Source organism: Larus michahellis, chromosome 12 (genome assembly GCF_964199755.1).
Source record: "Larus michahellis chromosome 12, bLarMic1.1, whole genome shotgun sequence".
In the NCBI taxonomy this organism is placed as follows: domain Eukaryota; kingdom Metazoa; phylum Chordata; class Aves; order Charadriiformes; family Laridae; genus Larus; species Larus michahellis.
The window spans coordinates 5206174-5229176 of NC_133907.1; the positions used below are offsets into that span (position 1 = coordinate 5206174).

A 23003-nucleotide genomic window follows, 5' to 3' on the forward strand; every position below is an offset into this window, starting at 1 on the left:
GGGGAGAGGGAACAAGGATAGGAACAGGGAGCAAAGACAGGGACAGGAGAAAGGGGCAAGAAACAGGGACAGGGACAGGGATGGAGACAGGGACACAGGGGCGAGGGATGGGGACAGGAACAGGGACAGAGAAGGGGACCCTCGCCCCTCAGCCCCATCCTTCGCAGGCCCTGGGGGCTGGTGGAGGGAGACAAAGGCGGTGGGAGGCAACAGCGTGTCCCACCCCCACCCCCTCGTCCCCGCATGTCCCCATTGTCCGTGGCCGGGGGGGCGGGGGGGGACACGGTGGGAGGGACCGAGGACCCCACACTGCCGTGATGCCCGGGGCGCCCGGCGCTGCCGGCGGCTCGGGGGGCTCCGGGGGGGCTCCGGGCGCGGCCGGGTGGAGCGGCCCCCTCCCCCCCGCAACCGCCTGCCTTCCTCCCCCTCCTCCTCCTCCTCCTCCTCCTCCTCCTCCTCCCCCCCCTCCCCTCCTTCTTCCACCACCTCCTCCTCCTCCTCCTCCTCGCCGCCCTGCTGCCTGCCTGCCTCCCCGCCCCTTGCACTCGGCTCCCCGCTCCTCGCCGCCCGCACAGCCGGGGCCGGAGCGCCGGGAGCAGCGCGGGGCCGGGGCGGGGCGGGGCGGGGGGGGGGGGCCGGTGCCGGGGCCGGTGGCGGTGCCGGTACCGGAGCTGTCCAGTGCTGAGGGCGCCGGCCCGGCCCCGCCATGCCCCGCTCCTTCCTGGTGAAGAAGCTGAAGGCGGAGGCGTTCCCGGCCACCGGGGCCCCCGCGCCCCCCTACGCCCCCCTGGAACCCCCCTACGCGCTGCCTGGCCCCGCCGCCGGCGATGGTGAGTGCGGGGCCGGGGGCTCCGGGGGCGGGGGAGGGGGGGCGCCCTCCGCCGCTATTGTCTGTGTGCGCCCGGGCCGGGCACCGGGGGAGACCGGGGGGAGGGGGACGACGGGGGATGCGGGGCAGGGGTCCCGCAGCCGGGCGTCGTGCGGAGGGTGCAGCGGGTGGGGGGGTCATCCCTCCTCGCCTTGTCCCCCTGCTCCGAAGCCTGCCGAAGTTGGTCCTTGGGGAAACATCCCCTGCGTGACAGCGGCAGCCCCCGTGGGCAGCCCACTCTGCCCCGGCCCCGCTCCCCTCACGACCGGGCTGCAGGGGGGCCGGCTCCTTCCCTCGACAAGTTTTGGGGGGGGGGGGGATGCGAAGCAGCCGGGCTGCGGGGGCAGGCAGGGGGACGGCGGGGGGGGTGGGAGCCTCGCCGTGCCTGCGGGTTTCATTGTTCGCAGCGGTGCCCCGAGCCCCCCCCTCCCCCGGGAGCGCGGCGAGGGCTGTCGCCTGCCCGGGGCACAGGGAGTAGGGGGGGCAGCCCCCTCCCCTCAATGCTGGGAGAGGTGGGAAGAGCTGGACTGGGGGGTGGCCGGGATCTCTGGAGCCCCGTCCTGCCAGGGGACACTGGGGGGGAATCTGGGAGTCACCCGGCTCAGCAGAGACCCCCGATGGGGTAGCCCAAGGATCTGCCAGGGAAGAGGGGGGTTGGAAGCACTGGGTGGGGGGTCTGTCCCGGGCTGTGGGATGGCCAGTCCTGGCTGCTCGGGGACCGGGAGGCTGAGCTGGGTGCAGGGATGGGCCTGATCCAGCCACGCACAAGCCAAGATTGCCCGACCACTGCATTGCTTGTCCCCCCCTTTTCTACTGCTCGCTGCTCCCCAGCCTTTGGTGGGCTTTCTTTTCTTGGGGCAGGGGTACGAAGCCTGGGGGATCCTCTGCTTTCCCACCCCGCCATTGAGAGCCAAGAGCTGGTGGGGGAGGGATGTGCTGCAGCTGGGCAGAAGCTGCCGACGCTGCTCTCCTGGAAATAACCTTGCTGCATGCTCGGAGGCAGCGTGAGAAATTGCTGAGCAGAGCGCTTTCTGCACAGCCCGTGCGACCGCGCTGTCAGCACAGTGCGGGGGGACGGGGGGGGCCGAGCTCTGCCCCCACCACACAGCCCCCTCCCCACCACAGTCACCCCCAGCCTCCACGGGACAAACAGCAGCAACTGCTCCCCCTGGGCAGGGGGTCCCATGGGGCAGGGGGGGCACCCTGGATTTAGGGGATGCTCAGCTGCAGCTAGGGTGGGGTGTCCACGCTGCTCCACTGGCATGCACAGGTCACACTGGCCATGCACTGACACCGGGCCCCTGATAGCCCCCACTGTCACCAACAGCAGGGACGTATCCTCTGAAGCAGCTGGCAAGGGTCAGCGTGCACGAGGTAGGAGACCACTGGGACCAGTATGGGGGACCTGGGGTGGCAGCGTGTCCCACAGGGTCTCTGACCTGGCAAGGAGAGGGCTGCGCTGCTCCTCCCGTGGTGAGCTTTGTGTGTCAGCACGGGGGGATGGGGATGCTCACATGGTGCCCACTGTGCCATGGGTCAGGAGTCCCTTACCCGCAGCCAGGCCATGAGCAGACCTGCACCAATGTCACACGGGGGTGACACCACTGCAGTGGCACCCAAGCCCCACTCCCTGCCTGGGGGGCTGTGGGTCTCTCTCCTTGGCAGGAGCACAGGGCCCCAGTGCTGCTGGCCTCCAGGTGCTGCCCCATGCCCGGGGAATAGCCCCTGCGGGGGACGGGGGGAAGATGGGGGGGCCTTTCCCAGCCCTTTTGCTGGAGAAGGGAGACCCGGGGCAGCCCCTTCCCCTCGCCCTGTCTGCCCCAGGTTTCGAGAGGCGAGGAGGTGGATGGAGCAGAGCTCATTACCAGCGCCTGCCCCGGTGAACAATGAGACTCTCGGCACCGACAGCTGTCTGGCGGCTAATGGCCCCCGGGGGCTGCCTGCAGCCAGGGCAGTGAGGCGGCACCCGGACAGGCACAGCTGGATGTCCCACAGCCCCATCCCCGGCTCCCACCCAGGGCAGCCCTGTGGGATGAGACCCATCCTGCTGGCAGATGCAGACAGGAGCCGGGGCAGACTCGGCCCCTGTACAGACTCAGCAGCACCAGTGCTCAGGGGCAGACCCCGGGGCTGAGTGGGGACAGGGATCGGTGTCGGGGGGACAGCCCTGGTTCTGCACCCCCAGTGGGTATTTTTGGCTTGTGGCTTTCCCTCGTCCCCAGTGGGGCTGGCCCGGAGGGATGGTGACCCTGCTGTGTCGTCCCTGCAGGGTACCTCCAGCACTGCCTGGCACCCGGTGGCTACGACACCGAGAAGAAGCAGGGTCTGCCACCGCCGCCACCGGACCCAGCCTATGCCCCCGGCCACGAGGAGTACAGTGACCCTGAGAGTCCCCAGTCCAGCTTTTCTGCCCACTACTTCAACGGGGAGGCGGCGGTGACGGACAGCTACTCCATGGACGCCTTCTTCATCACAGACGGGCGGTCACGCCGGCGCAGCGAGAGCCAGCGCCGTGGCAGCCACCGTCACTCCTGTCCCGAGTGTGGCAAGACCTATGCCACCTCCTCCAACCTCAGCCGGCACAAGCAGACCCACCGCAGCCTGGACAGCAAGATGGCGAGGAAATGCCCCACCTGCGGCAAGGCTTACGTCTCCATGCCCGCCCTGGCCATGCACGTCCTCACCCACAACCTCAAGCACAAGTGCGACGTGTGCGGCAAAGCCTTCAGCCGTCCCTGGCTGCTGCAGGGCCACATGCGGTCGCACACCGGGGAGAAGCCCTTCGGCTGCTCCCACTGCGGGAAAGCTTTCGCTGACCGCTCCAACCTGCGTGCCCACATGCAGACCCACTCCGCCTTCAAGCACTACAAGTGCAAGCAGTGCGAGAAGACCTTCGCTCTCAAGTCGTACCTCAACAAGCACTATGAGTCCGCCTGCTTCAAGGGCTCCGAACACAGCTGTGCAATAGGGAACTAGCCCGCCAGCCCCCTGTGGCGCATCCCCCCCTCGGTCCCTGTCCACATCCCTGTTGCCATCCATGTCCTCATTCCCATCCTCATCCCTGTCCCCATCACCATTCCCATCCCTATTGCCATGCCTGTCCCCATTCCCATCCCCATCCCTATTGCCCTCCCTGTCCCCATCCCTGTCCCTGTCCCCATCCCAGTCCTGGTCCCCGCGCCAGCTCTCCTGCAGCTGCAGCCAGCCGGTTTGTGGCTGCGCCGTGGCTGGAGGACACATCCCCACAGACTCACTCCCCACCCGGGAGGAGGGTGCCCCAGCGCTCCCTGGGAAGGGCTGGATCCAGCCGGACCCACAGCAGGACCCGGTTCCTTGCCCGCGGGTCCCCGAGCCCCCCCGCAGCCAGGCAGGTCTCTCTGCGGGGGACTCACCCGGGGACCTCTTCCAGACCCAGGAGAGACTTTCCCCCCCCACCTCGTGATGTTCACCTCTATTTATTTAATTTATTACTATTATTTATTTAGAGCTGCTGCTTCTCCTCCCGGGGGATCCCGGGAGAGAAAAGACACTTTTCTGCTCCCCCCAGGAGCAAAACCTCACCTTGACCCTGACACTGATGGGACCATGGGCTGGTGCTACTGATGGCTCAGCAGGACTGACAGACGGTGCGGCTGATGGGAGGGCAGGGCTGTCAGTCACCCTTGGAGGCTGGGGTCCCTGCAGCCCACCGCCCAGGCCCTGGGGCACCCTGATGCCCCCCTGCCCAGCACGGTCCCATGGGACATGGCCTCATGGCACGGTGCTCACCCTGGCACTGCGGCTGCACAGCCCCGGAGTCAGGGGAAGAGTGAGGGGCTCCCAGCAGAGACCCGCGGGACACGTCCCCCGCCAGCTCCGGGCTCTGCCGGGCGTGACTGGCCCCTGCCATGGTGATGGGCTGGGGAACAGCCCCCCCCGGGCAGGTGCAGCCCCCTTCACCCTGCAAACGGCCAGGCTGGTGGCTGGGCTGGAGACCCAGCCCTGGGGCAGCACCGAGACCCCAACCACCCGCCACGCACCCCCAGCCTCTGCCCAGCCCCCTCCCCAGCCGGCTCCCGGCCCCCTCGCCATCGTCCTCCGCCTGCGGTCAGGATGAGGGGGGTCAGTGTAGCCGTATAGTTTGGGTGAGTCTATTTAAATGTTCTTATTTATATTATTTATAACTTATGCTTTTCACTATTTATTTGCCAAGACTGGCAGGGCCGTGCCAGTGCCGGCTTGCAGGAGGTGGCAGAGCTGCAGCAGAGCCACCGTGCCCAGGACACAGCCGCGGTGACAAGGATGGGGACAGGACCCCGAGAGCGGGCCGGGCACAGAGGCAGGAGGGGACGAGCTGGCCCAGCAGCCCAGGCTCTGCACCCTGCAAGCCTCCCCCAAAGGCAAAGCCCTTCTCCTTCGTCTTCCTCGCTGCCACAGGCTCCTGCTCTGCTCCCTGCCCCACACCAGCCCGGTGGGGACAAACCAGCCATTCTATGCAACCTCCCGGCAGAGCATCCCCGCACCGGCCCCGGCGCGAGCGCCGTGCGCACGGCATCCCGGAGCGGGGCCCGACCCACGCCTCCGCTTCCTACCTCGGGCCGCGAGCTGCCACGGCCCCATCACCCAGTGCCGGTCCCTGACACCTTCGGGGTTCAGCCCGGCACCCCACGGGGATGCATTCGCGTACCCCCACACTGTCTTCCTGCGCCGTCTTCCTCCCTGCACCGTCTTCCTCCCGCCACCTCGGTGCCTGCATTGCCACGGTCGCGGCTCACGGGCTCAACGCTCCCAGGGACATCCTTGTCACGGTCCTCGCTGCCGTGGCATGGTGGTCACGCACCCGCACCCCGGCCACGCAGGCACTCCACCAGCGAGGACGCAGCGGTTCAGGCTCTCCCCGCGATGCCAGCGCCTTTCCGTGGCAGCACCGCGTCCCTTGGCCGGGCAGGCATGGAGCGCCGCGCCTCTGCCCCTGTCTATACTGTAAATAGCAGATACTACAGCAATAATTTTCCGTGCATGATAGATTTTTTCTGCCAGGTTTTGTACTCGCCAGCCCCCAGTAAGATAAGTCTACTGAGAACCGGCCGCCCGCAGTATTACTTGTAATGCAATTCAGGGATATAAAAGGGATTTCTGCCACTAACTGTGTGTCTCGGGGGATTTGTACAGGCGGTGGTGGGTGGTGGCACGCGAGCTGCTGGCTTGCCCATTTCTCAGTGCCCTGTGCCCACACCCAAGGGCAGCCCTGGGCAAGACTATCGTGGAGAAAACATCTGCCCCAAAACTCACCCCCTCCTGCCTCGGCTCCTGCCACCCACCCCTCTCACTGCCTCCTTTCCCCACAAATGGGTGCCAAAGGGGGAGGAGGGCAAATTATTTTCAACCTCCAGCTCATCGGCAAAGCCTTCGCTGAGCCCTGCGCTCCCGGTGACATCGGTGCTGCCCTGCAGGCGGGAGCACAATAATTCACCTGCAAAGTCATCACCAGATTTATCCTGCAAAAAGCTCTTCCTGGAGCCTCATGAGCCCATCCCCGACCATCACTGTCACCAACCCTCGCACAGGGCGGTGAGTCACCCGGCATATTTCTGAGTCAGCGCTGGGGGTGGGGACCCTCCGTACCCCCCGGGAGCCAGGGCAAGGGGGCTGGGAGCAGCCGTCTGCCAGTGCCACGGCCCTGCTATGGATCCAGGCTTTCCTGGTTCCAGCAGGCGGTGAGGTGGGAGACCCAGTTCTCCCTGGAAGCCTCTCCACCGTTTGGGACACTGGTGTGGAGAAATGACCTAGAAAGATTCAGGGCTGGAGCACTGCGGTGTCTGCCCGACTGCAGAGCATCCCTGCTCAGCTCTGGGGCTGTTTCATGCCACCTCTTCCTCGCCAAGGACCTGGCACAGCCGGGCAAGCGGGGGACACATCCCAGCTCCCAGCTGAAATGCCACAGGCTGATCCTTAGTGCCCTGGCATGGCCAGGCGGGAGCAGAGACCCCCCTGCAGCCCCAGGATGGGGACCCCCAGCACACCGAGCAGCCTTGGTGGGGAGCTCAGCCCCTGCGTGCCAAGGGGTGCCCCACTCGGACAGGGAGCCAAAGGCAGCCCCGACCGCAGCCTCGCCAGAGCGAGGAGGAGTAGGCAACAGGCCAGCCGGCATTGGCATCAGTCCCAGCGGCAAGGCCCTGCCTGTCCTGCCCCTTCACTGTGACTCTGCAAAACAGCGGGGCGGTGGCGGTGACGATGGCGATGGCCAGGACAGGAGGAAGCAGAGGGGCTCGGCTGGGCGCTGTGCTGCTCGGGGCGGAGCGGCAGGCTCAGCCGTCCGGGCAGGAGGAAGGACGAGGCCAGCTCCTGGTAGCAGCAATGGCGGAGGACGGAGACCAGAGCATCCACACGCAGCACATCTTGGCTGTGCACAACGTGCCCATGAGTGTCCTCATCCGGCCCATTCCCGCGGAGCTGGAGCCGGGCAAGGTGCAGAGCCTGATGGAGACCCTGCAGGTGAGCGCAGCCCCGATCCCCCCAGGGTGTTGGGGACACTGACCCCTGCCACCCCGGGGGGCACTGCCAGGGAATCTCGCAGCACTGGGGCATGCCGGGGGTGCCGGGGTGTGCGTTGCTCTCGGGGGTGTCTCCCTTTTCCAGAAGGATCCCGAGCGGGTGCCCCCCATTGATGTGCTCTGGATCAAGGGCAGACAGGGCGGGGATTACTTCTATTCCTTCGGGGGCTGCCACCGCTTCGCCGCCCACCGGGCGCTCAACCGGGAGACCATCCCTGCCAAGATCATCCCGTCCACCCTCAGCGACCTCCGCACATACCTGGGCTCCTCCACGCCCCACCTGCGCTAGCCCGGTGCCCCGTGGGCTGAGCCGGGCCTGATCCTGGCTCCCCGTGACCCTCCGGTGGGGTCATGGTCCCCCCGGTCCTGGGTGGGGTCCCTGCTGGGATGGGGTCCCCCCCGCGCCCCTCCAGCCGGGATGGGATAAGATCTCGCCGGCGCCGGGAGGCTCCCGGGGCGGTGCTGCGCGGCGGGGCCGGCAGGTGGCGCCATTGTGCCGCGCTGCGCCGCCCCGAGCGGCCGCGGGGACCGGGACGGGACGGAGCGGAGCGGGTCAACCGGGGCGGGACGGGACGAACCGGGGCGGGATGGGACGAAGCGGGACGGGATGGATCGGGACGGGACGAACCGGGATGGGACGAAGCGGGACGGGATGGGACAAACCGGGACGGGATAGACCGGGACGGGATGAACCAGGGCGGGACAGGACGAACCGGGACAGGATGGACCGGGACGGAGCAGGGTGAACCGGGGCGGGATGGGACGAACCAGAACACGATGGACCGGGATGGGACGAACCTGGACGGGATGAACCGGGATGGGACGGGATGGACTGCATGGGATGGGAGGGGACGCAACAGGACGAACCGGGACAGGATGAACTGGGACGGAATGAGAGGGGACGGGACGAACCTGGACAGAACGAACCGGAATGGGCTGGGATGGGATGAACCGGGACATGGTTCAACCGGGACGGGATGGGCTCAACCAGGTCACAGCTCAGCCGGAACAGGCTGAACCGGGACTTGAGGGGCTGAACTGGGACACGACTCAATCGGAACAGACTGAATCGGGACGGGATGGGCTGAACCGGGGCATGGCTCAACCGGGACTGGCTGAATTGGAACGGGCTGGAGCGGGGCACGCCGGAACTGGGCCAGGTCACAGCCCATGCAGGGCACAGCCGAACCGGGAAGGGATACAGGCAAACCGGGACACAGTGGAATCGGGACACAGCCATACCAGGAGGAGGCACAGCCGAACCAGGCACAGCGAGTCCCCAGACCCCACCAGTGACTCTGGGCTCCCCCTGTGCCTGGGCTGGGAGGACCCTGAGCTGTGCCTGCACTGAATCCGCCTGGCCCCATCCCTAGACACATCCTGTGGTTCCCTTGTCCATGGGGGAGGTCTCTGGAATGGGGTGGGGGGGCATTGATTACTGCAGCTGGAATAAAGGCAATGAGACCCCCGCGGCTATGGGGCCTGGTACCGGGGGAGGATGGGGTCAGGAGCAGAATGCAGTGGCACAGCCTGGCACGGTGTGGAGGCCTGGCACCTGCGACAACGGGTGGCTGTGGGCACAAGGGACAGGGATGGATGCTATGTTGGGGACCATGCTCTGCAAGGGGACAGCTGCTTTGCTGGGGGATGGAGGGTCTCTGGGGGGATGGAAGATCTCTGAGGGCATGGATGCTGTATTCGGGATGGATGCTGTGCTGGGGCACAGATGCTGTGCTGGGGCACGGATGCTGTGCTGGGGACGGATGGTCTACCAGACCACACTGGCATGCAGCTGAAGCCAGAGTCAGCTCTGGCCTGGCTGTGGGAGCACATGCATGCTGGGATGCTCTCATTTCTGCAAACGCCACGTCTTCACCCTATGTGCGGGCTGCAAAAACCACCCGGAGCATCCCATGGGCGTCTCGGCATCCCTTCTGAGCCAGGAAGCTCAGTCCAGGGAGGGGAAAGGCCACTGACTCACCCCACCGTGCTGTGAGTCAGCAGCAGGACTGGGACAGGAACCGTGGCTGGACACTTCTGTCCTCGCTCTGCCCCCTCGGCCACGCTCCTCCCCAGATGGATCCTGTCCTCCCAGGGCAGAAACGGGCTGGGGAGAGGGGTTGGGAGGAGGCCATGCAGCTCTGCGGGGCAGCGTGCACGGTGGGAGCTGGCAACACCGCCCGCTGGACGGGGCACGCTTTGCCACCGCCTGCCAGCACGGCGTTTCCGCAGGAACCACTTGGGGAGGAAAAGCAGGGTGGGCTGGGGGCTGCTGTTGTGCCAGAGCCTCCCTCCGGCCCCTTCCCTCACCTCCACGAAGGAAGGGGCCGGAGGGAGACTCCGGCGCGGCAGAGCTGCATGTGCCGCATCAAAGCCGCTCTCCGCCGGGAGGAAGCCCTGCAAGCATTCACCGAGAGAGCAGCCCTGGCCCGCGGCTCCCTGATGGGCCATAAATTTCTCGGAAGAATTGTGGCGTGCTAAAAAGTTTCCTCTTGTTAGAGAGCTGGGGCGGCGGGGGAGGGAGGAGGTGGCAGCTCCTGTAGCAGAACGGGACATCCCCTTCAAATGGGTGGCCCATGGCAGGGACTTGTTTTTGCCCAGGCCCCAGGCTGTGCCCCAAGTGCTGGGCATCTCCTGTGGGCTCTGCTTGCCCCCTTCTCCCGGGGTTTGTGCCCCTTACAAAGGGAGCTGGGTGTGAGGCAACTCAGCAGAGCTGGCACCACACGAGGGGGGATGAACCGAGGCTGCCTGAATCCTACAACCCCCTCTCCCACGTGCCTGCACCTCACGGAGGCTTCTTCCAGCTGGGAGACTCGCTGCAGGGTCCACTCTTCCAGCTTCCATCCCCTGCGAAAGTGTGCCAGGCCATCCCTGCCAGCCCAGCCCCGCGGGTGCCCCGTGACACTGCTCCTGGGGCTTGGTGGCACCGGCACATCCCGGGGATGGCACGGTGCAGGCAGTGTGACCTGACTCCCAGCCTGTGCTGCCGGTGCCGCAAACCCCTGGCTGGCACAGGAGCGGGTCTTGCCAGAGCTGGCGATATCTGCATCGGCTCTGTCCGTCCGTCCCTCCATCCCTCCACCTGTCCCCCTTCCCTCTGCCTGACCCGTGGGGTCTCCGGTGTCGCCGGCTGACAGCCGATCCTGGCTGCCTCCAATCCATTCGTTCCAGGGCAGGAACAAAGGCGCTTTGTGGGCTCCCCCCCGGCCTGGGGCAGGGGTGGGGGGGGGTCCCGGCTCCGGAACTGGGACAGACTTCCCCGCGCGACAGGCGTGTAATGCCTTCCAGACCAGCAGCCCCGGCCCGCAGGTACAGCCCTGCAGGCAGAGGGGGCCTGGGGCTCCCACGCTGCCCCGGGGACACACTGGGACACCCTGACGCAGCCCCGACCCCGGGGGGGGTGGTGTCAGGCAGGGACCTCTCCCAGGTCAGGGGCTGCTCTCGTAGAGAAATGCGCCTGCTCCCCAAAAGGTTTCACGACACCCCATCCCCTTGAGCCCGTTTCGCTGCTCCTCCCCACCCAAGGGGGCTCCCAGGTTTGGCGGCTCTGGTCTCCCTGACTGGGCAAGCAGGGACAGCCACCCTTTGGATGAGACCCCGTCCCAGTGGGAAGCAGCTGGACTCGGATGCTGCATGAGCCCGGCCGGCCAGGGCAGAGCTGCCCGAGCTCATCTGCAACAGGGCAGCACCGCGGGGCTCACCTGAACTGCCCCAAATCCGGGGAGCTGCAGGTAGAAGGGCAAGTTCTGGCCATCCCCCTGTGCTGGGGGGCTGACTGGGGGCTGTGGGTGAGCAGGGCCAGGCAGCGCCCTCAGGGGTCTTGCTGGGATGGGATGGGATTGGATATGATGGGATGGGATGGGTCAGGTCAGTCCAGCACTGCTTCACCAGGGCCCGGCAGGGTCAGGTCCGGCGTCCTGGCAGCCACATGTGCCGGCGTTGCCGTGGGTCTGGAATCCATTTGCCTCGCCGGCAGCAGTGTTTTCCCAGCAGGGCCGGAGCGGCCCCGTGGGGCTGGGGGCAGCCCTGGCCTCCTGGCCCATCTGCTCCCTGTTTATTTTCTTACACTTAAGTATCACCTCGCAGATAAACACTCCCCGGAGCGGGGGGCAGGGGACATTTCCCCAGCAGCGGAGGCAGGACCCGGCCCTCGGGGCATCCAGCACCCCAACGCCAGGGATGCCCTCCTGCAGTGGCCAGCCTGCACCTGGGGGGTGCCTGTTGGGTTGGGCTGGGGCCATGGCTGCGATCCCATGCTCAAGCCATGTCCCTTCCGTGCCACGTGTCCCATGCAGGGTCCCATCCAGCCCCTGCCCACCGCACATGCCCGACCCACGTCCTGCTCCACGCCCAGGGCTGTCAGCCCTCAGCCCGGTGGCCAGTTTGTTTGGCCGGATCATCTGGGAGAGCCATGATGCCAAACACAACCGCATCTTGGCACCCGCTCAATCCGGCTGCGCGGCGCAGCGACTGGCGGGATGTTTGCGATGCTGCGGCCCCCGGCTGCGCCTCGTGCCGCCCGGCTGAGTCAGACCCGAGGTGCTCAGGGCCGGGGGATGGACTGGGAGGGGGGTGTCCAGGCACCGGGACGCACGTCCTGTCCCGCGCGCCTGCCGGGCAGCACAGGAAAACCCGGCTGCTGCCGCCGCGCGTCCTCCCGTCCCAGCGGCAGCAGCATCCGCAGGCAGCTGCCAGCTGGACAGGCAGCGTTTGCTGCTTCCCCTGGCTCCCGTTCCTCTCCTGGCCAGGACTGCCGGCTCCTTCTGTCCGTCTGTCCTGCCGTCTGCAGGACCCGGTGGGGCAGTGGTGACACACACACACGTGTGTGCCGGGCTGGGGAGGTCTCTGCGGCAGGAAGCGGTGGCAGTCGGGGTGTACACGGACACGCTGCGCGCACCAGCGCACACATGCATGCACACGCGTGCACAGGCACATACTCACACGCGTGTGTAACTGCATCCACACGTGCACGCCCCCCCGTACTCACATATATCCAGGCACAGACATGCATGGATACGCACGTCGGTGCCCACACGCCCACACATACATGTGTACAGCTGCACCTCCATGCCAACGCACGCAGATCCATGCACACACCTTCTTCATGCACACGCATGCACATGTATGCACTGCTGCCCCCACCCCACACCGAGCCGTCTCCAAAACCTGCTGCTCCTTCCCTGCCCATGTCCCCAAGTGCCCCGTCCTCCACCACAACAGCACAAGCCACCAGCACCCCACGCGTGCCCGTACCCCCCAGAAACACCCCAGGGCAGCTCGGCTGGGCCCCGGGCCCAGGCTCTCCCCCCCCAGCCTGCCCCCGTCAGCTGGTGGCCATGTGTGGGGCGGCCACAGCTGAGTACACAGCCCCTGCCATCAGTCTTGCCGCCTGTCAGGGCCGGGGGCTGCTGTGGCCCCCCAGCCACAGCCCAGCGGGACGCCGGGACGAGAATGGGGCGAGAGCAGGGGCTCCCCTCTCCGTGCAGGCACCTGCCTGCTCCCTGCCTGCTGCGCCAAGGGCTTCCCCATCCCCATCCCTGCCTCGGGCATCTCTGCAGGGGGAGAAACAGCCCCTGGGCAGGGGCTGTTGCCAGGGTCAGGAGAGGGCCGGGTTCCCTCGAAGGCATGGATGCACAGCGAGGGGTGGCAGGGGATGGAGCCAGCAAGGGCCACATCCCCATGGCAGTGCGGACACCTGGCACAGACATGCACACCCCCAGCCCCAGCAGGACCTCCGGCCCCCGGCGCGGCCCTCTGCCCCCCGCCGTGTGATTTACGGGCTCTGAGCACGCAGACAAATGGCGAAGGAAAACAGGGCAGGGGGTCCCGCAGGCAAGGGGCTGCCTGCGCCCCACGGAGGGGAGAGGGGCCGTTTGCTCACAGCTGGGCTGGCAGGCAGCGACCCAGTGGTGGTGCCAGCGCCAGGGAGCATGGCTGCCCCTGCCACAGTCCCAACAGTGACAAGCTTAGGCACACGTGAGGCGAGACCCAGGGGGACCCACCGACCCAGGAACCACCTCGCAAGCTCCGGTTCCACAGCCATGGGGGCCACGGGGCATAGTGGGACGTGAAGCCACCCTGTCCTGTTGCCCCCAGACCCCCCCCACCAGCCACCTCCCTCTGGGGGTTGCAACATGCCCACTGCATTCCACCACTGCCATCCCAGCCCCTGGCAAGCCCCCCAGCTGGCCCTTTTTGCCTCATTAGCTGGAGATTTCCCCCAGCATCCCCCTCTGGCTGTGGGACTGCCAGCCAGATGGGGACCACAGCCAGAATGGGTTGTCACCTTGGCCACCACCAGGCCTTGAGGCCATGTCCCCACCAGCCCCAGGACCATCCGCTGGGAGCCGGGTCCTGCCCTCCATTTGCCTTTGCCGCTTGACCTGCCTTGCCCGGAGCATCCTCGAGCTGCCGACCTCTGCTCAGCCACAGGCTGGGGAGGAAGGCAGGCAGGAAGCCTCCTGCCTGCTCCGCTCAGCTGGCCATCCCCCTGCCTGCTCTCAGCGGTGCCGGGCTTGGGCCGGGGGGGTGAAGTCAGAGTAGGACCACAAAGACCTCCCCAGTGAGGAGGAGCAGGGGGTGGCCATCGCCTGCGGTAGCGGGTGCCCAGGAAGGACCGAAAGCTGACTGCAGGCTGGGGGGCACTTCCAGCCCTCCCCAGGACACCGGTGGCTCCCGCTGCTGCCAGCTCAGCTCTCCCCTCACAGGAAAAGGCTCCGTGTTTCCACTGCCAGCACACACCTTCCTCCTGAGCGGGAGGAAACGCTCCTGGCTGCCTGGCAGTGCTGCCTGCAACGCTCTCTGTGCCCCTGTCCCCTCCCGCAGCGGGCAGGCAGGGTGCCAGGCTCCGGGAACAGAGGGGCGAGGGGTGCAGAGCATCCTCACAGGGCTGCCTGCCCTCACTGCTCCCTGCCCACCCTGGGCATCCTCCTGGGCACAGGTCCCATCCCAGTGGGACACGGTGGGTGCGGGAAGCAGCGTATCCCCTGGCCAGGCACTGGCATCCCATCCGATAAATGCCCTGGGGACCACACTGGTGCCACCCGCTCCCCGGGTACGTCCCCCATCCCGGGTTCTGCACCCCTTCTTCACCCCATGCTGCCCTGCGTGGGACCCGGGGCTGGCAGGGGACAGCCGGGCAGGGGCTGGGAACACTCTGCCCACGGGCTGGCACTGCTCTGCAGGTGCTGGTGGCCGAGGGCTGCAGCACAGGGAGGTGGCCATGTGGTGGCCCTGGCACTGTCTGTGGCACCGCCAGAGTCTGTTACCACCATGGGCACGACCTGGAGCCCAGCCCTGGGTGCAAGGTGCCTGTGGCCAGGGCCAGCGTGACGGAGCAGGGCCAGGCCCGTGGCCGGAGCCAGCACTGGCTCCCGCGGGCTGGGGCGAGGACGCTGGCCTCTGGCCGGCGGCTCGGGGGGCCGGCTGGGGGTGGGCTCCGGCGCCAGCCCCTCCCCGGCCGTATAAATCCCAATTCCCCCCGCAGACAGCCATCCCAGCCCCGCTTGGCCGCTGGAGCAGAGCAGCAGCGGGAAGGCGTCCGGAGCCGGCTGTCGCAGCCGTGTCGACAGGGAAAGGCTCCCCGCAGCCTGGGGGGGTCCCCCCGGCAGGGCCGGGGGCACGGGCGGGCACCCCGTCATGGCTTTCACCATGCTGCGTCCCGTGGCCGCCCGCGTGCTCTACCCCGACCTCAGCATCCTCTCGGAGGACGAGGAGAACCGGAGCGAGAGCGACACGTCGGACCAGTCGTTCGGCTGCTGCGAGGGTGCCGAGGCTCGCCGCAAGCTGCCGCGGAAGCCGGGGCCGATGGTGATGGTGAAGCAGAGGCAGGCGGCCAACGCGCGGGAGCGGGACCGGACCCAAAGCGTCAACACGGCCTTCACCGCCCTGCGGACCCTCATCCCCACTGAGCCGGTGGATCGGAAGCTGTCCAAGATCGAGACCCTCCGCCTGGCTTCCAGCTACATCTCCCACCTGGCCAACGTCCTGCTGCTGGGCGAGGGCTGCGAGGACGGGCAACCCTGCTTCAGTGCCATCTACGGGGCCAAGGGCGACCTGGACAGCAAGCAGCCCCGCAGCATCTGCACCTTCTGCCTCAGCAACCAGCGGAAAGGGGTGAGCGGGGTGGTGGGACGGGGGCAGGAGGGTCAGCACGTCCCCGTGGGGTGGAGGGCAGCAGCCCCTGCCCAGGCTGAGGGGGGCAGGAGGCTCGGCACTTCTCAGCGAGAACCGCAGGCTCTGCCTCCAGCCCCCGCCGGAGGTTTTGGCTGCTCCCGGACAAATCCTGCTCGTAGCCGCACGCCCACAGCTCCTGCTCGCGTCAGAGGGCCGGGCTGCTCCCCCACGTCCGTCCGGGATGGGAGGTCTCGGGGGGGTTAAACAGTCACCCCAGTGCTGGGGGCACTCGGCCGCCCCAGGAGGCAGAATTCAGAGCTGGAAGGCTGACCCTGTCCCCTTTTCCCTACCCCACCAGCCCCTCCGGCTGCCCCAGGCAGCACCCTGACATGATGGAGACAGGCAGGGCACAGCAGACGTGGGGCAGCCACACAGGGCTCCCTGACCCGTGGCCGCTCAGGGTCTGTTGCTGGTGCCAGCACGAATCCCACCCAGGGCAGGGGGCTGAGCTGGGCACCCCTACCCTGTCTTGCCCTGCCCTGACAGGCTGACTCCCCCCTGTGGCTAGGGGGGCACCTAGGGGGGCTGCCGCTGCCCACGCCAGTGTCCTGGGTGCCTCTGCCCCTGGGATGGGCCATGCAGGATGCGGGATGAGGGGTTGGGCGGGCCCCTGCCCACAGCAGTACCTGGAGGTACCACGAGCACCTCCAGGTACTGCTGTGGGCAGGGGCTGCCGGACTTGTCACCATCCCCACAAGACCCCCCAGCTGTCCCATGCGTGACCCTGAGCAGTGTGGCCACGGGGCCCCGCACCAGTCCTTGGGGCTCTTTCGGTTTCTGCTGCTCCATTTTTAATTGCTCCTCCTGCTCCCTCCCCCCCCCTGCTCCAACTTCGCTGGCCAGACTCTGCTGCCTCCCCAGCTCTCCCCGGGGGACCCTCAGCCCCGGTCCTTGGCAGAGCTGTCCCCAGCTGGGACACTGCAGCCAGGGCTGAGCTGCGACCCTGGGCTGCTACCCAGGGCCGGAGCTGGGGGGCTGGCACGGTGCTGGACCCCCCAGGGGACCGTGCAGAGGCACTGGGGCTGGGGACCTCCTGTGGCACCTGAGACCCTGGGGGCAATGGCAGGAGCTGGGCTGGGACCCGACTCTGCACCTCCCAGCTCTGGGGCTGAGCTGGAAACGTGCTGGGCTGGAAGGGTGCCATACTGGGCTGGAAATGGGCTGTACTGGGCCATGCCAAGCTGTGCTAGGCTGGAAATGGGTTGGGCTGGGCTGGAAATGGAGTGGGTTGGAACTGGGCTGTGCTGGGCCATGCTGAGTGGTGCTGGTCTGGGTTGTGGGGGCAGTACTGGGCTCTGCTGAGCTGTGCTGCGTTATACTGGGCTGAAGCTGTGCTGGGAGGTGGGGCTGAGCCTCCTCTTCCCTGCAGGGCCATGGGTCTGTCCAGGGCTTTGGGTCTGTCCTGGGGATGTGGGTCTGTCTGGGGGCCATGGGTCTGTCCAGGGCTGTGGGTCTGTCCGGGGGCTGTGGGTCTGTCCAGGGCTGCAGGTCTGCCCTGGAGCAGCGCCAGCCCTGCCCATGGTGGCACTGAGCAGCCATGGAGACCGTGTCCCTGCAGGGTGACACAGCCACAGGTGGTCCCCCCGCAGCAGCCACCCCACAGCCGTCTACCCAGCCGCTCGCTGGGCACAGCCCCATCTGTCTGTCCATCCTGGGCAGCTCTGAGCAGCCTCAGGACCGGGGCACCAGCCCTTTCGGAGCAGCTCATCCGTGCGGAGCCGGCGCAGGGCAGCGGTGGGCAGGAGTGGGGCACCTCCAGCCAGGACCCCCCCCCTGGCGCCTGCAGCTTTCTCCTCCTCTCTCCACAGGGCGGCCGGAGGGACCTCGGGGGCAACTGCCTGAAGGTTCGGGGGGTGACCCCCCTGCGAGTGTCACGGAGATGAGCCGGGGTCCGGCAGCACCCGCCTGACACAGCGGCAGAGCCGGCCGGAGCCCGCGCACGCCAGCCCCAGAGACCGGAGCGGGGAGGGAGGGAGCTGCTCGCCCAAGGTGGCGGCAGCCGAGCCCTGGGCCACAGACTGGGACAGCACTGACACCGGCCCCGGAGCCGGCAGCGGGGTGGGAGGATGCTCCCGTGGCCGAGGCTGCCCGTGCGGGGCAGGGCTGGGGAGGGGGGTCCCCGCGCCCCGGGGCTGGACTAGAAGGGGGCCCGTGTGCGGCCAGCGTGGAGGCGCTCCGGGGGGGGACGGTGTCGCGGCCCCGCGGGCGCTGGTTGTGCACATGCAGCCGCTTGGAAAATAAACCTTATTTTTCTGATGGGACAGTGCCTGCCTGCTGCCCCGGCGTGGGGCAAGGTGGGGGACACATGGGGTCCCCAAGATGGCCCCGACCCCCCAGGCCTGCGCCTGTGGCTGCTCTGCGTCACTGGAGCCAGTGCAACCATCCTGGCTCTTCCCATGGTTGCACACGTGGGCCCCAATGGGACCTATGTGGGGCGAGACCCCCGGGCACACACTGTCCCCGTGTCCCTAGGCCCTGCTGACAGCTTTGGCCCTGCAAGAGCTACGGGAGCCCCAACGCGGTCTGTGCTGTGCTGTGCTGTGCCGCGGGATGCGGATGGCACTGCCAGCCCCGTGCCGCAGCCTTGAGTGCCTGGGCAGTGAGTCAGGGCTGGTGTCGCTGATTTGTGCCTTCCCCTCCACCTGGTACACCATGACTGCTGCCACGGCCACCACGGCTGCCACCATCACTGTGACTGCCACTGTCACCACGACTGTCACCATCACTACAACTGCCACCGATACCATGACGGCCACCAGCACCACGGTCGTCCTCCCCGCCGTGACCGCCACCGCTGCCGTGATTGCCACCACCACCATGACTGCCACCATCACCACGACGGCTGCCCAGGGCCATGCACGGCGTGGCTGCAGGCAGCAGCACCTGCGTGGGGTCAGGTGGGGACACAAGGGGTTCCCAGGCTGGGTCCCCCCTTGGGACCTTGCTCGGGGGGACTGGGGACTGGGCTGGGATGGGCAGCGGGGACCACTGAGCCTGGGAAAGGTGCCGTACCGGGGCCGGCGGCTCCCAGGGGCCAGTGCATCCCACGGAGCAGAGGCAGCTGCGGATGGGGCAGCCGGGGGCTCCCGGGGCAGCCCCCCAAGGGCTGCAGGGCCGGACCTGCCCCATCTCCCCGGGGTGCTGGAGCCAGCAGGGAGCGGGGGGAACACCCCGGGGGTCCCACAGGAGCCTCCCCCAGCCTGCCCCGGGGAGGGGGCGAAAGTGGGAGCCCACCGGCACCTTTTGGCCCCCTGCTCGGCTGAGGCGAGCCTGCCCCGGGCTCCCTCCCCCCCGGGTTTGATTTATGGAGCTGACAGCGCGGCGCAGCTGTGAGAGCTGGTCCCAGGCAGGGACCGGGGTGGGTGGGAGAGGTTTGTTCTCAGCGTGGCTAATGTGTCCCAGACCCCAATAAACAGCCGTGAGATTCTCCAAACAGCCCAGGACACAGAATCCCTGCCCCCGGGTTTATCGGGGGGCAGGGGCAGAGGGGAGGGGGGTTGCTCTCTGCAAACAGCCCAACCCGCAGATGAAAGGGGATCGGCCCCATGAAGCGGCGGCTCCGGAGCCCCCGGGGGGGGCCAGCGAGGGCTGGTGGTCCCAGTGCTGGGGGCACAGCAGGTCTCAGCACTGAGAGCACAGGTCCCAGTGCGTCCTAACCACCGGGTCGTGGGTCCCAAGTGTGTCCCAGGGCTGTGCATGAGTGTCCCAGCATGTCCCAGTGCCAGCGACTAGGGCCCCAGTGAGCTCCGATATGAAGGCCATGAGTCCCAGTAAGACCCAGTGCGGGAGCTGTGCACCCAGTACATCCCAGCGCCAGGGACTAGGGCCCTAGAAAGCCCCAGTGTAAAGACCATGGATCCCAGTACATCCCAGTGCAGGAGCTGTGGAATCCAGCACATCCCAGTGCTGGGGCCATGGGTCCCAGCACGACCCCGTGCCAGGGACTTGGGCCCCAGCAAGCTCCGACATAACGGACATGGGTCCCAGTATGTCCCAGTGCTGGGACTGTGGAATCTGGCATATCCCACTGCTGGGGCTGTGCATCCCAGCATGTCCCAGTGCTAAGCCTGCTGCTCCTAGCACATCCCAGTGACAGGGACTAGGGCCCCAGCAAGCCCCAGTGTAACAGCCATGGGTCCCAGTTAAGTCCCAGTGCTGGGGCTGTGCACCCAGTGCTGGGGATGAGGATTCCAGCATGTCCCAGTGCTGAGGCTACAGATCCCAGCATGTCCCAGCACTGGGACCATGGGTCCCAGCTCATCCCAGTGCCAACCCCATGGGTCCCAGCACGTGCCGGTGCCAAGCCCAGGGATCCCAGTACATTCCAACCCCTCCCAACACGGCGAGAGGGAAACGGTGACTCAGAGGTGCCAAAGGCTGCTGGGCCGGTGGGAGCCAGGCGCCCCTTTGCCCTGTGCGGGACGATTACCGCGGCTGCCCTAGCCGATCGCCCGCGGATGCTCCCGGCTCCCCGGCAGCCGCAGCCCCGCGCCGAGCCCAGCCACACCGCCTCTCTCCCGCTCCCCTCCCATCCTCTCCCCTTCCTGCGCGTGGACACCCTTGGAAAGGCTCTTGGCCGCTTTCTCTGAGACAGGAAGGTGTCCCCGAGTCTCAGGAAGGAAAAACACTCAGTGCTGAACCCACAAAGACCGTCTCCGAGGGGCCGGGGCTGGAGAGGCTCCAGGCCTGACATCACCTGGGAACTGGAACCAGAACCGCAGCTGCACTCCGCGCCTGGTATTTTTTTCTTTAACTTGTGTTTTTAAACTTTCTTTTTATAGACTTTTTTTTTTCCCCTTTCCCTTCTCCATTCCCCTCCCAAATATTTCAGCCTCTCCGCAGTTTAACCTTGCCGGGCCAGCGAGGCTGGAATGCAGCAGGGCTGCACCCACGGCCAGAGCCCGGCGGTGCCGAGAGCCACCACGCTGGTGGGACAGACGAGGTCGGGTCCGGCCGGGCAGGAGCTGCCGGAGCCACGGGCAGGGGGCTGGGCAGGGCCTCACTCCCTGGTGATGGGAGGACCAGCATCCCACAGCCCCTGGCACCGCTGTGCACCAGGGCTGGTGGAAAGGGACTTGTGGCCTTGTGGGGACCCAGGAGGGTCTGGCAAGGGACAGGGGTGTGGGAGGATGGAGCTGCCACAGCGGAGGGGTCTGGCAGTGCCTGCGGTCAGTGGGCAGCACTGCTCTCCTGACCCACGGTCCCCAGGATGGGGTAGTAGGGTCAAGCCATGTTGGAGCCCGAGACAGAGCCTGATCCTGATCCTGTTCCAGCCGAGCAAGCAGAGCCAGCCAGGGATGTGGGACACAAAGGCAGGTTTCAACCCCAGGATCCAGCCCTCCTCATGCCTTGTCCTTTGGCAACACCTTTGGGCGCTGCATGGCCCTCCCTGGGCTCCTCCCGGAGCAGAGGCTCAGGACAAACACCCCAACATGTCCTGCACCTGCATCGGCACTGGAGCAAAGCTCAGCCCCTCGCTCCTCGGGGGATCCTCCCTGTTGCAGTGACCACAGTGATCAACTGAGCATCACAGGTCACCCCCAGTCCTGTCGGACCTGGGGTCAAAGGACTGTGAAATGATCCCCAGCGTCTAGATGGTAGCTGGTGGGGACAGGGGGACAGAGGGACAAAGGGACAGAAGGATAGAGGGTATGGGTACAGGACAGGACTCTGCTGCCCAGGGAAGGGTGGGGGAAAGGACCAGAGAGGCATGGGCAGACAGGGCTGAGATTGGATGGACACACCATGAATCATGCTGTGATGGGCACAATGGGATGGGATGGGATGGGATGGGATGGGCTCAGTGTGATGGCCTCCAGGCTGGCGTGCTGGGCAGTCCCTGCCTCCCCATGCCAGCAGACAGACCATACTGACCCACCAGCACCCTGCTGGGGTCCCTGGGGAAGGAACAGGGCAAAGGGTCTGCTTGAGACCCCCAGGACACCCACCAGCTCCTCACCACTCTCGCCAACCCCTCTGTGGGCACCCGTGCTTCCAGGCACCCCCGGTGCCACCACCCTGCTGTGTGTCCCCGTGCACCAGACCCCTTGGAGCTGCTCGCCCCTCCGGGACCCCGTGCCGGCCACGGTCCCCAGGGACGTGGGCCCCGCAGGCAGGGACAGGGTGTGAAGCCGCAGCACGGGGTGAACGCCAGGTTAATCTCCCGCTGGAGCTTCCCTCTGCAAACAATAAGACAATGCCCGGCCGGGGGCCGCCTGCGTAACCAGCGGTGCGGAGGGGAAGTTGTAATATTTGGATTTAGCACTCAGTAAATTAAGGAAGAAAAAGGAAAAAGCGCTGGGGGTAATCAGAGTGGGGCTGGCCCCGTGCCCTGCCCCACGGCCAGTGGCCCCAGGGGGCTCAGCCCGACCTGAGGATGGCTGCTGAGTGGGGCCAGCGTCCTTGAGAGCCAGCGCGGCTGGGCATGGCTGGGAGGGGGAGACGTCCCCAAGGGCTGGGCAGGGGACAAGCATGTCCTCACCATGGGGACATGCAGCCCAAAGGGTCGAGGCTCGGGCACTCAGCAGGGCTGCGGGCAGCACTCACAGCAAACACAGCATCTCCTGCGACACCAGAAAAGGGATCTGGGCCAGGAGTTTATTTTAATCCAGACCTGCTCATACTCATGGGAAATAAAATCCTGTTTCTGCAGCTGGGGTGGCCAAGCAGGAGAGGGCCCCAGGGGGACAGTCACCTCCAGCTGCCAGCGGTCGGGGTGGCAGGGGGTGACAAGTGAGGGGGCTTTCCCTGGGGTGCCTCCCCTGTGTGGGGCTGTGCTGGGGCTGTGCGGTGCGAGGGACCCCACAGAGTAGGTACAGGGGGCTGTGGGCACCTCAGCTCCGAGGAGCCATTTGGGATCGGCACTGGGGAAGGGGTGTCTGGGGCGGCGTTTGAGCCCCATCCTGCCACAGCACAGCCCCTTCCCCAGAGCGAGCCCTGTGGGGGCTCCTCAACCAAACAGGCACCATCAGCAGAGATGGGGATGTGTTAGCGGGGCTCTCGTTGGGGGCCAGGGAAGGGCCACGTTGCAGCTCGCCCCTGCGGGTGTCCAGGCAGGGACGGCTCTGCAGGGCTGGGCTTAACCCCTCCAAAACCTGGTGGGGGTCCGGGCTGCCTTCCCACCCACTGGTAACCCCGTTTCCTCCAGGACAGACCCCTGCCTGCCCTGGCCCCACTGGGGTGAGCAGGGCAGGGGGTATGTGGGGAGCCCCGGGGTGACAGTTAGGAGGTGCAAGGCTGGACCCCACACTTTGGGGTCTGAGCGAGGGGCTCAGGAGGGCTCCATCCCCTCCGTGTGCCATGGGCAGAGGCCTCTCCCCATCTGGAGACGCCAGGGTGGGGGTCTGGTGCAGAGCTGGCAAAAGGGCTGGGGCAGGTGGGGGAGAGGTGACTGTCGGGCAGCAGCGGGCAGCGGCATGGGAAGGCCC

The 23003-nt window shown here is 67.0% G+C and overlaps 3 protein-coding genes across 3 annotated transcripts; all 3 read left to right on the forward strand.

Annotated features, from left to right (window-relative positions):
* Window positions 1-546: 546 nt before the first annotated feature.
* Window positions 547-6271, forward strand: SCRT2 (scratch family transcriptional repressor 2). The gene is made up of 2 exons (XM_074605464.1): window positions 547-830; window positions 3138-6271. Exons 1-2 carry the CDS (start codon window positions 707-709, stop codon window positions 3842-3844), a joined length of 831 nt encoding a protein of 276 aa, XP_074461565.1. The 5' UTR covers window positions 547-706; the 3' UTR covers window positions 3845-6271.
* Window positions 6272-7066: 795 nt separating this feature from the next.
* On the forward strand, window positions 7067-8870 carry SRXN1 (sulfiredoxin 1). The gene is made up of 2 exons (XM_074604967.1): window positions 7067-7342; window positions 7487-8870. Exons 1-2 carry the CDS (start codon window positions 7082-7084, stop codon window positions 7688-7690), a joined length of 465 nt encoding a protein of 154 aa, XP_074461068.1. The 5' UTR covers window positions 7067-7081; the 3' UTR covers window positions 7691-8870.
* A 6036-nt stretch (window positions 8871-14906) lies between these two features.
* On the forward strand, window positions 14907-17832 carry TCF15 (transcription factor 15). The gene is made up of 2 exons (XM_074605425.1): window positions 14907-15516; window positions 17385-17832. Exons 1-2 carry the CDS (start codon window positions 15040-15042, stop codon window positions 17457-17459), a joined length of 552 nt encoding a protein of 183 aa, XP_074461526.1. The 5' UTR covers window positions 14907-15039; the 3' UTR covers window positions 17460-17832.
* Window positions 17833-23003: the final 5171 nt, after the last annotated feature.

What these genes read in the sequence shown, in the direction of transcription:
- SRXN1 (XM_074604967.1), top strand. Translation starts at nt 7,082, where the DNA reads ATGGCGATGGCCAGGACAGGAGGAAGCAGAGGGGCTCGGCTGGGCGCT. An exon ending in GCCTGATGGAGACCCTGCAG is followed by an intron (nt 7,343 to 7,486) that starts GTGAGCGCAGCC and finishes TCCCTTTTCCAG; the next exon opens with AAGGATCCCGAGCGGGTGCC.
- TCF15 (XM_074605425.1), top strand. Translation starts at nt 15,040, where the DNA reads ATGGCTTTCACCATGCTGCGTCCCGTGGCCGCCCGCGTGCTCTACCCC. An exon ending in TCAGCAACCAGCGGAAAGGG is followed by an intron (nt 15,517 to 17,384) that starts GTGAGCGGGGTG and finishes CTCTCTCCACAG; the next exon opens with GGCGGCCGGAGGGACCTCGG.
- SCRT2 (XM_074605464.1), top strand. Translation starts at nt 707, where the DNA reads ATGCCCCGCTCCTTCCTGGTGAAGAAGCTGAAGGCGGAGGCGTTCCCG. An exon ending in TGGCCCCGCCGCCGGCGATG is followed by an intron (nt 831 to 3,137) that starts GTGAGTGCGGGG and finishes TCGTCCCTGCAG; the next exon opens with GGTACCTCCAGCACTGCCTG.